Source organism: Pempheris klunzingeri, chromosome 8 (assembly GCF_042242105.1).
Source record: "Pempheris klunzingeri isolate RE-2024b chromosome 8, fPemKlu1.hap1, whole genome shotgun sequence".
NCBI lineage: Eukaryota > Metazoa > Chordata > Actinopteri > Acropomatiformes > Pempheridae > Pempheris > Pempheris klunzingeri.
Genome location: NC_092019.1, coordinates 16,241,230 through 16,255,994, shown reverse-complemented (window position 1 = coordinate 16,255,994; position 14,765 = coordinate 16,241,230). Strand labels below are relative to the sequence as shown.

Sequence of the window (14,765 nt, the reverse complement as noted above, 5' to 3'; positions counted from 1 at the left end):
TTAGATTACACACATACAAATGTATACGCATGCACACACTTGTGTGCACACACACTCGCACTCACAGCGGTGGTTAATTGCCAGGTGGTGGAAGATAATGTGTGATTTAACGGACTGATGGATTTGTTTTTGTTTCAGTCACCCATCAGTGAACATAGACATCTGTAAGAGGGCAAACACTCACATACACTTGTTCTCACACGCACACACAGAAACACACACCATTACACACACATTCATGCCCAGGGATATCAATGACAAGTGACTGATAGGCAATGGCAAGAGCCTTTGTGCAAGACGCAAACGCTGGAAATGATCCATCTTCTTGAAGTTAAAAAAAGTACACAGTGGGGACATGTGTGTGTTTGTGTGCACTCATATAATCGTAGATAAATGTGAGCATGCTAGCATGAACACATGTACGGCTGTAAGCACACACGTGCACATGTGTGTATGTGAAGTAGTTAATCCTGGGTAACGGTCTCAGCCTGTCTCTTGTGGTTGATGAGTGGCTCGGGGTCAGACGCTGGCTGAGAAACTGCAGGGTCCTGAGGCTTTACAATGTGTTTACCACTCAAACTGACAGCTATACTACAGCTTATTATTGGCCTTCTAAACCTCCACACTGCACTGTGAGTTAGAGAAACTCCAGAGAGGCCGATTGCCAACGGCAAGAGACACGTCAGCCAACCCTACAAATGTCGGATGTTGTGGTGTTGAGTGCAGAGATTAAAATAAATGCTGGATCTGTGCTGTGTAAAGTGTATGAAAGAGTAGATTAGACAGGTTATCCTGCAGTTTATCTGCCTTTTGTGTGCCACTGTCCATGGACCCCTTTGTCTCCTGATTCAATAAGTAGGCTGAATTGAAAAAGTTATCCCCACTCACTGCTCATACATTGTCAGAGTGTGCGCCTGCACTGAGAAAAAGAGAGAGATGGGAAGATCAGGGATGAAGCAGGTCCACTGAGATGCAGTGTTCTTTAATTAACCACAGTCTTTTATAAAAGACACACACACACACTAAGACTCACACTGCGGGGGCTAAGAGTATTCTGCCGCTGGGATGAAAACCGTATTGGCACTGAACGTGTGGAGAGAGAGAGAGAAGAGAGACTGCGGGGCTCTGCAGTACTCAGGTCCTGGACAGTCAGGTTAAAGGTTAGGCGCTCCAGACTGCTTTAGTTCTCCCACTGCTTTGTCTGAAAAATCAACAGCAGCCTTTTTTTTTTAGTTTAACAGCAAACAGCCTGAATATGCAGCAATAGGCGCCTGACAAATCTGCTTAATTAAGCATACATTTCACCACGGTTTAAACTGCTCATGTTACAACGAGCTGACTGCACAAAGGTCCTGGGTTCATTTCTTCCCTTTTCCTTCCTTTAAGCGGTTTTTCCACATTTTATCTAAATCAACTTCTGTCTCTGATATGAAAAGCGAAGGTGGAATTTCATTAGCATTTATTATCAAATTATTGCAGAACATAAAAAGTATAGAAATTGAAAATGAGCACCCTCCACACTGAGAGTTTCAGAAAAATATCTGCTAAAATGCGTTTGCAGCAAATTTGCACGCGATATTGGTTTCTCAAAAATGTGCGGAAATAATTTTCTCACATTCAGGAAAACTAATATTGTTTACAGTATCGTACCACAACCAATAACCTTTTGTTTCCTGCTCCTATTACTTAACACAGTACTTCGTGTCTAGTAATTCTGTTATGAGGCATAAACTCACTTGCAGCTCATAGTTTTATTTCTCGCTGTAAACTAAAATCACTGGCCAAGAGTTATTGTTGTCAGACAGAATCATTGATCCTCCCTGCTGTAAAAACAACGGTGTATTTCCTGAGTTTTCATATTGTTTACGCCTTTAATAAGCACAGTCATAAAATGCGAGTCGCTGTATATCAGTTGGGAGCACAGCAGATTCTGTGGAAGGCATAAATACCACAAACTGGGGTGTTCTGAAGGACGCCTGGTATCCGAAATATTGCTTACACATAGACAGGATTCACTGCGAGATTGAGAGCGAAGAGGAAGGTGTGTGTTAGAGTGTGACATGCGCTCTGGTGCATCTCTGAGACGTACATTTAGGTTGCATTATTTTATGACGTTGTTGAGAAAATCCAAATGGATTGGATCGTGCAACTTGCTGAACTGCTCGCTAGAATAAAAGGAAAAAAATCAGCCAATATTTCAAGTCAAATCTGGCATTCAGCTGCAAATTCTCAATATAACAGATTTGGGGCAGGAGAGAAGGCGCTCGCGAATTTAACAAATGAAATGTGGATGCACAGATGAGGACACGTTGAAACACAGCAAATACAACGTAAACTTACGAGATTTTACTGTGAATTGTGGGAGGAGAGATAAGCCTACAGTGTGCTGCTGCAGACTAACGCCACATTCTTAAGGATCCAGCAGCAGAGCCATGGACTCACAAGGACAGTGTTAAAAAGGCAGCTTTCAAAAAGAGAGAGAGAGAGAAAGAAATCTTTTACACTTGAATCGAGATAGGCGCGAGGGATTAGGAGGATAACAAAAAGGCCAACGGACTGAGTGTAAACAAGAAAGGGGGTTAGAGAGGGATAGAAGGAGAGAGCAAGTTGGAGAGGGAGCGAGAAGGAGAGATTGAATAGTGACACTGCTACAACACAATGGGGTCAGGATGAAGAAGTGCTCCTAATTGAACCAGATAGAGGAGAAGACAGAGAAAGAGCCGCGAAAGACTGAGAGGAGAGCCACATGACGGAGAGAGGAGAGAAGCGAGAGAATCACATGTGATTCTCTCGCTTCTCTCCTCTCTCCTCCACCACGCGTGGCTGCAGGTGGAGGAGAGGGGAGAGAAAAGGAGCGCAGTAATTGAATAAATTGTAAAATGCACCGATTGACGCTGGACTGAGGAGCTGAAACCAAACGTGTGTGGCTAGTTTTGCAAGTGAAGGTGTTGAAAAGATGGTTTGAGGCCACCTTGACTTCACAGCAGGGGTCTGACAGAGCAGTTTGAGACTCAGAAATAGCCCTACCACGCGGGGGAAACACGGGAGGCCTGTTTAAATAGCTTTTGTGTGTCTGCACCATCCCTTCCAATTAAAAGAGAGATAGACTGGGATGAGGATGGTGGCTGCTTACGCGCCTGATACGGCTGATATTAGAGGGACACAATCAAGCAAAAGCTCAACAACACAGCAATAAACCACTGATGAACTGGAGGTGAGCCGGCGTGAAGAACCTGACAGCCCAGGGAGTGCAAATCAGAACATTTTCCTTCCCTTTAACAGGTGGAGAATGGAGAGATCAATAGAAATGGCACACAAACACAGGCATGAGTGTGTGTGTGTGTGTGTGTGTGTGTGTGTGTGAGGAGGGAGGGAGAGGGGGGCTCTTACTGTATGTTGGAGCTGTTCCAGTAAACGGAATGCCTGTTGGCTGACACCTGGAGCACGTCCGCCCAGGTGAGACTCGTTAGCACCAAGAGAGACAGCGCTACCAGAGCCATGCTCCCGGCTCCTCTCTCGGCCTCCGTCCCCTGGGTCTCTCCGGCCACTCTCTCGGTCCCTTCACCCCACCAAACAACGCGACTCAAACATCCCAGCAAATGCCTAGCAGACGGGAGAGGGGGAAAACAAAAGCTTCATGCATGCACACAAACGTACAAAGACTACAAGACCTGCTCTGGTTAATAAGTGTTGTAAAACTCAAGAGTCTATTGTGGTGAGAAGTGACTGAGCTCCCTCTCTTCTTCCTCCTCCTCCTCCTCCTCCTCCTCCTCTCATAAACCACTGCGAACCCCCTTCCCTTCCCTCCCCAACAAATCCTGAGGCTTCAAACAAGGAGGTTTCTGGAAGTCCTTAAGAGCGGGTCCCCTTTATGAATGAGCCGCGCCTGGTCCTCTCTTCTCACCGGGAGCTGCTGCTGCTGAGCCCGCCAGAGGAGTGCGGGAGGCCGGTACGGGGTCCAAGCGGGAGGTCGGTCTTCCTCCGGGCATGAAACGGTCCCGTCCGCTTGAGAAAGAGTTGTCGTGAAAAGGCTTACTGAAGGGGGAAAAAATGTGGTAAAATAATATACAGGCTATCAAGTAAGTCCTCCTCTTTTATAAAGTGTTCTTGTTATCTGCGTGCCGCTGCAGTTTCTTTTTCTCCTTCCAAGGATCCGAGACACGCAAAGCACGCCGGGCTGCCGAGCTCTGTAATAGCTGCAAACAATTCAACCAGCCAGTTTCATTAGGTCTTCAAGACTCTATCCGACAACCATCGTTTACGGTGAGCAGCCTGCCCACCCGTCTCTCCCCTCTCTCTTTCTCTCCTCCTTCTCCTCTCTCTGTTTGGTAGGCAGCGCTCGTTCACTTTCTAACTCCACCCCCTGCGAGCGACTAAAGCGCATTCCTCCAATATTGTGGCGGAGTCGCAGCGCATCAGGCATCACTGCGACTTCAAGTTTTTTCGTCAACTATTCGACCTCCACCGCCGGTGTGAAAGTAGAAAGCTGTGAATCCCCCCTCTGCCAGACACGTCTGCAGCCACCATCTGCAGTCTATTTTTCAACGTAACACCCCCCCGCCCCCCCTCACACGCGCGCGCGCACACACACACACACACACACACACACACACACCACCTCCTCCTCCTGCCCTTCCTCCTCCTCCTCAGCCACACACACACACACACACACACTTTTGCATTTTTATTACAAAAGACTAAAAGACACGCACACGCATACATCCTCCATTGCATTGTTCTGGGTGCCCAGACACTGTAAGTCAGTCTAATACAGCACATTATCTTGTGCAATCCTCTTATAGCTGCAGCACATTGACACGCAAGCTCGTAACCATAAAGAAAATATGCAAACTTCATATGAAACTGTACATCAGGCATGTTGTCATAGTGACTTTATGTAAAAGTTTTGATAAGACTTTATTTGCATAAAATGCACCTTAGATCCACAGTTTATTAAAGCAATTAAGTCATAATAGATTTGGAGTTTGTGTGGAGTCCCTCAAATATTCATGTCCCACCGCAGAAACAAGGTCAAATGTTCAGTGATTTGCCAGCCTCTGTCACCTCCCCCGCCACAAACTGTGCATCTAAGGTGTGTTTGTGATAGAGATGGGGGAGACAGGCCAGACAGGGAAAGAGACGGGAGGAGTGGGTGAGGAAAAAGAGAGAGATAGCAAATAGGAGAAAGACTGTTACAGTTTTCTTGCCGCCTGCTGGGAATGAGTTGGTTAAGGAGAAGTCAGAATGATTTATTGGGAGAAAAAAGGAGGGAAAATGGGGAGAAGAAGAGCAAGAAAGAGAGAGAGATGAGATGCCATCGGGGAATCCCTCTGTCTTCTCCAGTCCTTCCACCCCTCTCACGAGCTGTCCATTTAATCCCCCCCCTCTCGCTCCTCTCCCTCCTCTCTATACCTTATTCTCCCATTTCCAATGCAAACTTTCTCTACTCTGTGATTCCTGAAACCTGCTATTTTGCCTCTGTCTTTTGTTAGCTTTCTCTCTGGTGGTCTACCTGTCTTCTCAGCCTAGCTCTCCATCTCTCTCAGCAGGCATGCAGCTTTTTAATGAGCACTCCTCCTTTACCTCCCGTCCTTGCTCCTCCGTCTATCATTTCTCCTCAGTTTCTGCAGGATGCATCTCTGTTTACCGCTACACTGCGCAGTGTAGTATCACAGTAGTACAGTCAAACACCAGGTACAATTAAATGTACATGCCCAGACATGTGCATATACATAAACATATATTCACACTGCCTCCTTCTGCCCTTAAAGGGTTAGTTCACTCAAACTGCAAATCTACACATTCTATGAGTAAGTCTCAGAAGTATCCATGCAGTAGTTGGAAATTCCCTTTTGGTGGTCATAACATTCAATGGATAAGTCCATATTGTGGGTATTATTCTTATTTGCTGTCTTGGGCAGAAGATTTGATAAAACTTGCATATTTGTCCATTAAATATAAAGCTACAGACAGTTAGCTTAGCTTAGCATAAAGGCTGGAAATTTTTTTGATGTCTCCATTGGTTGCCTTGCAACCTTAACAGTTACAAGGTCCAGAGTGTTGAGTACCATGTAAATATAGTCATAAGTAAACACATAACCCCTTGTAAAACTGCAAAATGCTGTTTATACACATGTTTTTGCACAGATTAAACATTCTACTTTCTCTCCGTTTTTTAAAGCAAACACTGCAGGCAAAACATTGTTTTTTCATGCACTGGTCCTTTTTTGAGATTTTCGACTATTTTGCTTCCTTAGCATGTCTTCTTTCTGACTAGTAATAAGAAGATTTCCAAAATGCTTTTTTTAAAAAAAACAAACTATTTGCATCCGTAGATTTCTCCTAAATTAACATTTTTTAAAGCTGTATTCTCAAAATGAGATTTTCTTACACTCTGAGCCAGAAATCTCCACTTTAGAGAACATTTTGGCTTTGCCCAATATTCAGATTTATTTTCTTAAAATATGTGTAAACTAGCACATATTAGACAATGCATCATTTGTATATTTAAACATATGATATCTATTAGTTTGTGTCTTTACCCCTGTTCACCTGAAGTGTTTGTCTTGAACACCTTTATTATTGTCATTGACAGCTGTTTCAAATTATATGCAAATTACACCAAAACAATCTGCATGGTCAGATAAGACAGATTTCAGCAAAGAAATGTGCTTTTGCCATTTAGGTGAACTGACCCTTGAAATCCCAGCCAGTAAGGCATGGATAATTGACTATATGGGGGCTACAGGGGGCTGGTTGTAAATATAACGTATGGCTACATTTGAAAGGAAACTGTAAATCACGGCCAGAGAGAGAAAGTTGGAAATTGAACACCAACAGAAGCAGGGATTTGTTACTTTTTTGAATAACAAAAATTCCCTTTCTCACTTTTCCATTTGGTTTCTTTGAAACAGACGCTGACATGTTCTGTTTCAGCAAACGCCCCTGTCAATTCTAATCATCCAGGTTGGATTTTCCAGGCGTGGGCTGCAGTGCTATTGGATTACTTTTGTATTGGGGTTATTATGAGAAACGACCTCGGGGCTGACTGCATGCGGTGACACCAAGGCTCTTATGACATTTCCAACCCAGAGCCGGCCAACAACACATCTGTCAAGTGCTCCTTTCTGCAACCTCGAAATCTAATCGGAGATTTCTCATAGCACTGATAATTGGATATTAGGCCCCTATAGGACTGCCATCCCTCTCTGGGGCCCCAGGAAGTAAACATTGTACATATAAAATCAGCAGGAAGCTCGCATGTACATGAACATCATGTGAATATACAGTAAACACTCTATATTTTTCGTAGACTTTTATGTGTGCTGCATTTCAATGGAATTCTTGAACTGGGAGTCTCTTTCTCACTCCGCCTCCCGCTCGCTCTGTGTCTTGGCCTGCTTCGCTGTTCACTGTTGTGTTAGTAAATTGTACTGACACTCCCCCCGCCTCCTCTCGCTCCCTCACCACCTCTGCTGCTCTCCCTCCCTCCCTGTCCCTCTCTCACCCGATTGACTGACACGAATTTTCAATCTCTCTGTTTACCTTTCACTGCTGTGCCTAAAACAACACTGGTACAGGCTAAGAGCAAGGAAGAGACTGGGGAGGGTAGAGATGGAGATGGAGCCGACTACAACGGAGCGTTGGAGGAGGAAAAAAAGAGGGAGGAGGATGAGGAGGAGAGGTGCCACTAAGATTGGATGGAAGAAGGAGAATGGCGAGGGGGGGGGGATGCAAAAAAAACGAATGAGGTGCAAAAAGAGAGAACAGGGCTTTCTCTGTGTTTTGGTGGGAGAGGAATCCAAGAGGGAATGAGGAGAGAGAAGGAGTGAGGGGTTAAGGGAAGGAGAAGAGGAGCTGATACTTTTGAACAGTCACGCAAACTGAGCCAGCAGAGGGGACGGAGGAGAGGGAAGGGCGGGGGGGAGAGAGGAAGAGGGGAGGGGAAGGAGAAGGAAATGAAAGGGTGGAAGAGAATGTAAGTCAGAGTTGGGAGAAAGAGTTAGATGGGGCACAGAACATTAGGAGTGCAATGAGATATAGAGAGTGAGGGGAGAGAGAGAGATTTATAGAGGTGCAGAAAGAGGGAGAGGACAGCAAGAGTGATGTGTAGAGAGAGGTTTTTTTTTTTTAAGAAGAGGCTGGGATGGAGGAATAGAGGGAGGAGAAGGCGTGTATATAGAGAGAGAGAAAGAGAGAGAGAGCTCAGAATAGATTCGCTCTTAACAGCATGAAATATTGAACGAAGGAGACCGAACACAAGGAGGGGCGAGGAAAATGGAGGGACTGATAAAGACAAATACAATCGTTTTGTGTGTGTGTGTGTCTGTGCGTGTGTGTGTGTGTCTGTTGTTTTGGAGACAGAGGAAGATGAGAGAGAAGAAGAGTAGGTGACAGGAATATGAAGAATAGTTGCTAGTGGCTGGAGACTAACACACACGAACACACACGCACATGCACACACACACACACACCAACATGGCTTTGAGTTTAGATTACTCCCATGTGTGGAGGAGATGGAGCAGAATTTGGTGGTGTTGAAAATATCACACTGCAGAATACGTTTCATCACTACTTGCACCATCCCAACACACACTCGCACACATACACACACACACCCATCCCCCTCCTTTGATCTCACTTCTCACTGATCTTCTCTCCTTCCATGTCAAATATTTAGGCTGCATTTGGCAGGTTTGATGAAAATTACCATGGAGAAATGATTTTATTTATTTAACTTCCACATCAGAAGTCAGTGTCAGTAGCTGTGAGAGGATGATCCCAAATTTCAACCAGAGGAGACCAGCACTGATCCAAAAAAAACCTGAAATTTGCTGAGTTTCCTATTTCAGACATTATTTTTAATGCAGGGAATCTCTGTCGACAGACTTGGGAGGAAACGACATGAGCGATTTGTTTAGAAAGGGTAATGAAAAAAGTATGGGAAAGTTTACAGGGTTTTAGAAGACACTTTGTGACATTCACAGACACAAATCCACACTCAAGGTGATGAGTCAACACTCTCTCTGCCACCGTCATTTGCTATTAAAGTGTCGAGAGGATGTTTTATGTTTCCTTTTGGATAAACAAATGTATTTTTTAATTAATTCAGGCCTTGCAGCCCTGCAGGGAATCGTAATCTCCAGCTAAGCCTGAAAGGTGTTATCATTTCAACAACAGCATTGAAAGAAATATCTGACTAGCATCACACACGGAGAATGTTTTTTTTTTTTTTTTTAACCAAAGATCTTGACACACATCAGATAGACCGCATCAGTGAAGAGAGAGTTTACAGTCGCTGCAGAGGAGAAAAAATGAGGAAGAAGGAAGGCTGCGATAATAACTGGAAGTGTACTGGGCGATAAAGACACTGAACACACTTGACTTACATTCTAAACGGCAAAAATTAGTTCACACATTATTTTGAAAATTCAATACAAATCTTTATTAGTAACCCATAAACACAACACATTGGATAGATGAAAGCACTTCCTAAAATAAATTAATGATTAAATCAATGAGTAGTACATACAGTTCATTTGTTTATGGAGGTGACTATAATACAAATGACTGACTCATACTTTTAATTTAACACTACAATACCAGTCATAACTTTTGTTTCACGGGTGGAAAGAATAATCAATTTATACTCTTGTGAGAGAAAAAAAAACTGTGATCACATAATACACAACATAGTTATAGACTTATAGACACTTATGTACACATGTGACAAGGGTGACAAATTAGTAAAGGGGGGGGAAAGGTGTCTTCATTAGGTGCAAAGGCCAGTGAGGGGCCGAAATGGGAGAAAAGGTCAAATCAAACTGAATATATGAGAATGATCGGACATAAGATCCCCACTATTCTAGTTTGATGATGTGGCTGTGGGTGCCACAAAGTCGGACTATTCAAGTGACTGCAACAAGTCAATTAGATCTCTTACTCCTTCTATGTTAATCACTGTCAACTGTGCTTGCTCAGTATTTTATACACAGCACAGAGCACGATATGGTGGTAATTGCTCAGTTGTATTATGCAGCGCATCTTTGTTATGTTTCTATAATAATTTATTTGGGTTTTACTTTTATTTTGTCAGACCTGGCAAGAATGTAAAAATTTTAGACCACTTAAGAAGATAGAGCAATGTGCGCATGTGTGTGTCTGGATCTAACAAGCAAGGTTGTGTATTTGTGCTGCTGCAAGCTTGTGTAAAAGAGTGGTCGGGCTTTGGGGCTATTTAGACAAATGCTCCTGACGCCTCATATATCACAAGTCTCAGTACTGTATTAGCCCCTGTGAGTGTACTTCTGCAGACAGCACAGAAACACTGAAGACAGCAGGTATGCACACACGGACAGACAAACGCATACAGAAGAGCAGCCCCTCCCCTTCAGATGCACAGACAGACACACATGCACACACATGGAAAAGGAACAGGTGCAGGTTGAAAAAGCCAGCTGCCACCCGTTCTTTGTAACATCTACATTTCATCAGCCACAGCAGCAGCAGCGGCAGCAGCAGCGGCAGCAACAGCCCAGGTGATGACGAGCCCAGTGGGCACCGAGATTAGGAGAGTGGGAAGAGGTTTAACTTACACTGTCATCTAAGGTCAGATTTGCATTTTCCTTTTGTTGTTAAAGGTTAGGTATTCCAGTGGCTAAGCTGATCTGAGATCAATGCCTAAAGGCACCTTCCACCCTCAAGGACGGCTCCTTGGAGCTTCTGATGGTGACATCACATCTGTGCAGGAAGTTGAAAGAACAGTGGGGAGATTTTTGCCCATTTGGACCATCATGATTGGTAGGCAGTCGGTGTCCTCTACGGCTGTATCTCTCTTCTTTCTTTCCCTCCCTCTGCATTTCTTTCTCTCTTGCCTGTAGCTTCCTCTTTTTCATTCTATCTCAATCCCCTTATTTTGGTCTCCACTGCTATCTCTGTCGCCCTATTGCTCCTGGCTTCCTCCTTCCTCGCTCTATCTCTATTTGCCCATTGCTCTCGGCCTCCCTCTCTTCCCTCTGCCTGGCCACTGTGAGGAAGTGCTGTCAGGTGAAACCCTGGTAGATTAACCTCTGACCCTCAGCAGGAGGTGGGACCGATTGGCTTGTAATTGCTATCAATGTAGCATGTGTGTGGGTGTAGGTTGAGCATTTGTGTGTGTGTGTGTGTGTGTGTGTGTGTGTGTGTGTGTGTGTGTGTGTGTGTGTGTGTGTGTGTGTGTCTCTCTTTTCTGATGTCTATCTGGGCCAGCAGAGGCAGCCAGGAAATTTAAAGGGTGAAATGCATTCTGGGTTGTGATGATGTGTTATAGGTGCAAGTGTGTCTTTGGTGTCCATACCAAAGAGGATGAAAAACCATTTCTGCTATTCTCAGCAAACTAGAGCTTACTGCTGTGTCCAGAGCATCCATATACACACACACGCGCGCGCGCACGCATATATATATATAAAACACAAGACTTAAATAGAAATGAAATGTTTTTTTATCTCTTTTACCGACTTTGAATGGCACCTGATTTGTGCAACAGCGAGTGCTAAGGGCCCTCTTCTGCAGAGCGTCTGATTGGGTTTGTGTGCATGAGTGCCCATGTGTGCAGAATATTTACGACTGTGTGTGCGCGCATGTGTGCGTTCGTGCAGAGATGGGGTGCTGTGAAACAGAGGCTCTGACTCCCAGCAGTCTTTTGTCACACTGACTGACTGCTGAAAGGCTGAAAGCAGGTAAGCCATTTCAGACTGTGGGGCTAAATGATGGCAGGTACTCTGATCCATCCACAGCTCGCTACAATAACACAATACAGACCAGTCATCAACAGCCCTGTCATCTCCATCTGTAAATGCACTTCACACAGCCCCCTCCTCCTCCGAGTGCCATTCAAACACTTTTGTAACCGTCCCCTAAACCCAATTGGCCCTCATATAGCTTAAGTAGAGCCAGGTTCGTTGAAATAATTTGTGTGGGCCCTTTTCCCTCATTTTCTTCTTTTGTTTGCCTGATGTCGTCCTCAATTTGTTTCTGAGTAACTGCTGAATTTATTGGTTTGTTATGTTGGTGGTGGTGGTAAGGGGAGCGGGATGTCACTTGACTATAATGTATGACTAATTTGGAGAGGCCATGTATTTCTGGTGGTGTCGCGGCCACTTTTTGAGCCTATTGATGAAATTAATGACTGGAATGACTAAATGGGCCGTCACAATACATGGCTCTGGGGACTCACAGGGGTGGGCACGCTTTTACACCGGCCATGCACTAACACAGTCAGCGGCAAGAGAGAAACAGTGAAAAAAAAAGAAAAAAATAAAGAAAACAGGGAGGAGACATCAGGTGGCAGAAGAATGCATATGGTGAGGATGGAGAGAGAGGGGGAATAAAAGCAAGTGGCAGAGAGGAAGGGAGGGAAAGAGAGATAGTGAGTAAGTAAAAGCAGGTCTGGTCCAGGTGGGGTTCAGACAGTCAGTATGTTATTTTAGGAGGGCAGAGGGAGGGAGGGCGAGAGAAAGGGATGGATGGAGGGAGGGGAAGATGAATGTAGTTAATTAAGATGAGCAGGCGGAGGAGACAGTGTGGAATTACACAAACACTAATTAGAGTCTTCGTTAGGGGGCACGAAACGAGAGCAGCACATCCATCATCACAACCCTCCATCCCTCTTTTCTCCCTGCTTTACCTCTGTTCTCTACTGCTCTCGCTTTTGCATGGCAACCATATTTCCACTCACGATTCTCCCCACTGCCCCCGCCGTCTCCAGTCCTCCTCTGTCACTTTTCATCCCACCCATTCCTCTCTCCATCCTCCTGTGCCTTCTCAATTTTCCCTATTGATCCCATCAGCAGTTAACTAAATAGGTGCAATTTAACATCTGGAATTGCAATCGAAGCAACCTGTGCTCTCCCCTTCCTTCACTTTGATTTCTGTTCTTTGTTGTCACATCATTCCTTCTTTTTTTTATCACTGCTCCTGGAAGGATTTCATCTCCACTCTCCCTCTCCCACTTCCCTGTTACGTGCTGACAAACACACACACATTAACTGTACCATGTCAGCACTATTTTTATTGTCTCTCCAAGCCAGTCAATGCCTCCTCTAGTCTTGCTGTTCCTGCTGCACTCCTCCTACATACAGTGCACACAGCACTATAAACCACTTACCTCTTCTTATCTTGCTCTTCTCTCTCATTTTTACACACAGACTCTGAGCAGTAGTGTCGTCCTCTTTAGAGTCTCACTGTCCTCCTCAGCTCTGACTGAGGAGCAGATCAGCCTGCCACTGTTGGCGTCTGCATCCCTCTCCCCTCATGAGACCACAGGGATGTTGGGAATAACAAGGGATACATTTGGATGGAGCTGAGGTGGTGCACACCCGTTGTTGTTTTTGGCATTTGTCTGCATATAAAAAGCATGATGCAAAATAATACTGTACTCAATGCATATTCACAATGCTAATGATTGCAAATAATGTACTTAAATGAGTCAAGTGTTTCCTGACTTTACAAGTTTAGCTCATTATCCTCATATTTACTTATATTATGTAGATTTTTACATTGATTCCCTACCTTCTAGGCAGCTTTGGGTTACACTATTCCCTTAGTAATTTCACCATGATATAAATCAACTTGTTGAGATGAAACTTGCCTGACATAGGCAATCTATCAAAGTGTGCATTTACCACTAGTTACCGTGGAAAAACTCTTTCTTGTTGCTGTGTGTAAGTACTTTTAACCTTGGACTGGATTCAAGATCAGAAATGACAAAGACAAATGTTTTCATACAGTTTTTTTTCTCTCTTTTTCAATTAAATGTTTTTCAGCACCTAAATTATGAGGTATCAGTTATTATTTTTATTGTTGTTGTTTGCTGACACAGATTTTATTCTTTGGTAATTATTTTGATAAGTATTTTTGAAAAAAATGGGTGTATTTTCAAAAATTTGACAACAGCCTTCTAGTGTCAAACTTAGTACATATATCATCCTGCACTGCGAAGCTCAAAAACACATGTGAGGTAACAATTAACTATGCACATTTTTGAGAGGAGGGAGGTGGGGTTTAAAGTTGGCAACACTATAGGACATCATGTCTGGAGGTAGAATGACACAGTGGAAGACAGTGGTGGTGGGCTAGTAGCAGTCAAAATAGCACGACCAAACATAAATATTGAAAAATGTGTTTCACTAGTCTCATTTCTTTTTTTCAGGGCTCCCTAAATGAATATTTATTATTTACTTCATGCTCCATGACCTTTGACAGAGGCCAGAAATTCGGGTGAGCTTATTGCTGCAGGGTCACACACAGACAGAGCAGACACAGAGCAGAGGACTCCCAACTGTTTTGCAGTGTGTTCACAGTTGAAGCCTACTAACAAGCTGCTGTCTACCTGAGCGCCATGTCGAGATGACCCCAGAACACCTATAGCATGGTAATGCACCGACTACACTTCAATTTGTAACATATAAAAAACAAAACCTCCCAAAACACTGGAGGAATGTAAGTACATCAAAGGTTACAAAAACTAAAAGGGGACGAATATCACGTGATGTATTTTTTCTCAAAGTTAAAACTTTGCCCATAATCTTTAGCGGTGTTTGCAGAATGGCTCTAGGGAAGTCAGTCTGTCAGTCAGTCCACCACTTTGGTCCAGACTGAAATATTTCAGCAACATTTTCATGGATGGCCATTAAATTTGGTACAGATGTTCATTATCCCCAGAGGTTGAATCCTTGGTGACAACTGATGTGTGGAGTGACATGCTGTTTGCCACAAGTATTCAAGGT

General features: G+C 44.1%; 1 protein-coding gene across 1 annotated transcript in view; it reads right to left on the bottom strand.

Annotated features, from left to right (window-relative positions):
• Nucleotides 1-3,559, bottom strand: part of efna3b (ephrin-A3b) — a 52,817-nt gene extending 49,258 nt beyond the window's left edge. Inside the window, exon 1 of the mRNA XM_070835758.1 lies at nucleotides 3,391-3,559. Coding sequence (XP_070691859.1) covers nucleotides 3,391-3,500 — 110 coding nt within the window. The 5' untranslated portion in view covers nucleotides 3,501-3,559. The remainder of the gene's footprint in view (nucleotides 1-3,390) is intronic.
• Nucleotides 3,560-14,765: the final 11,206 nt, after the last annotated feature.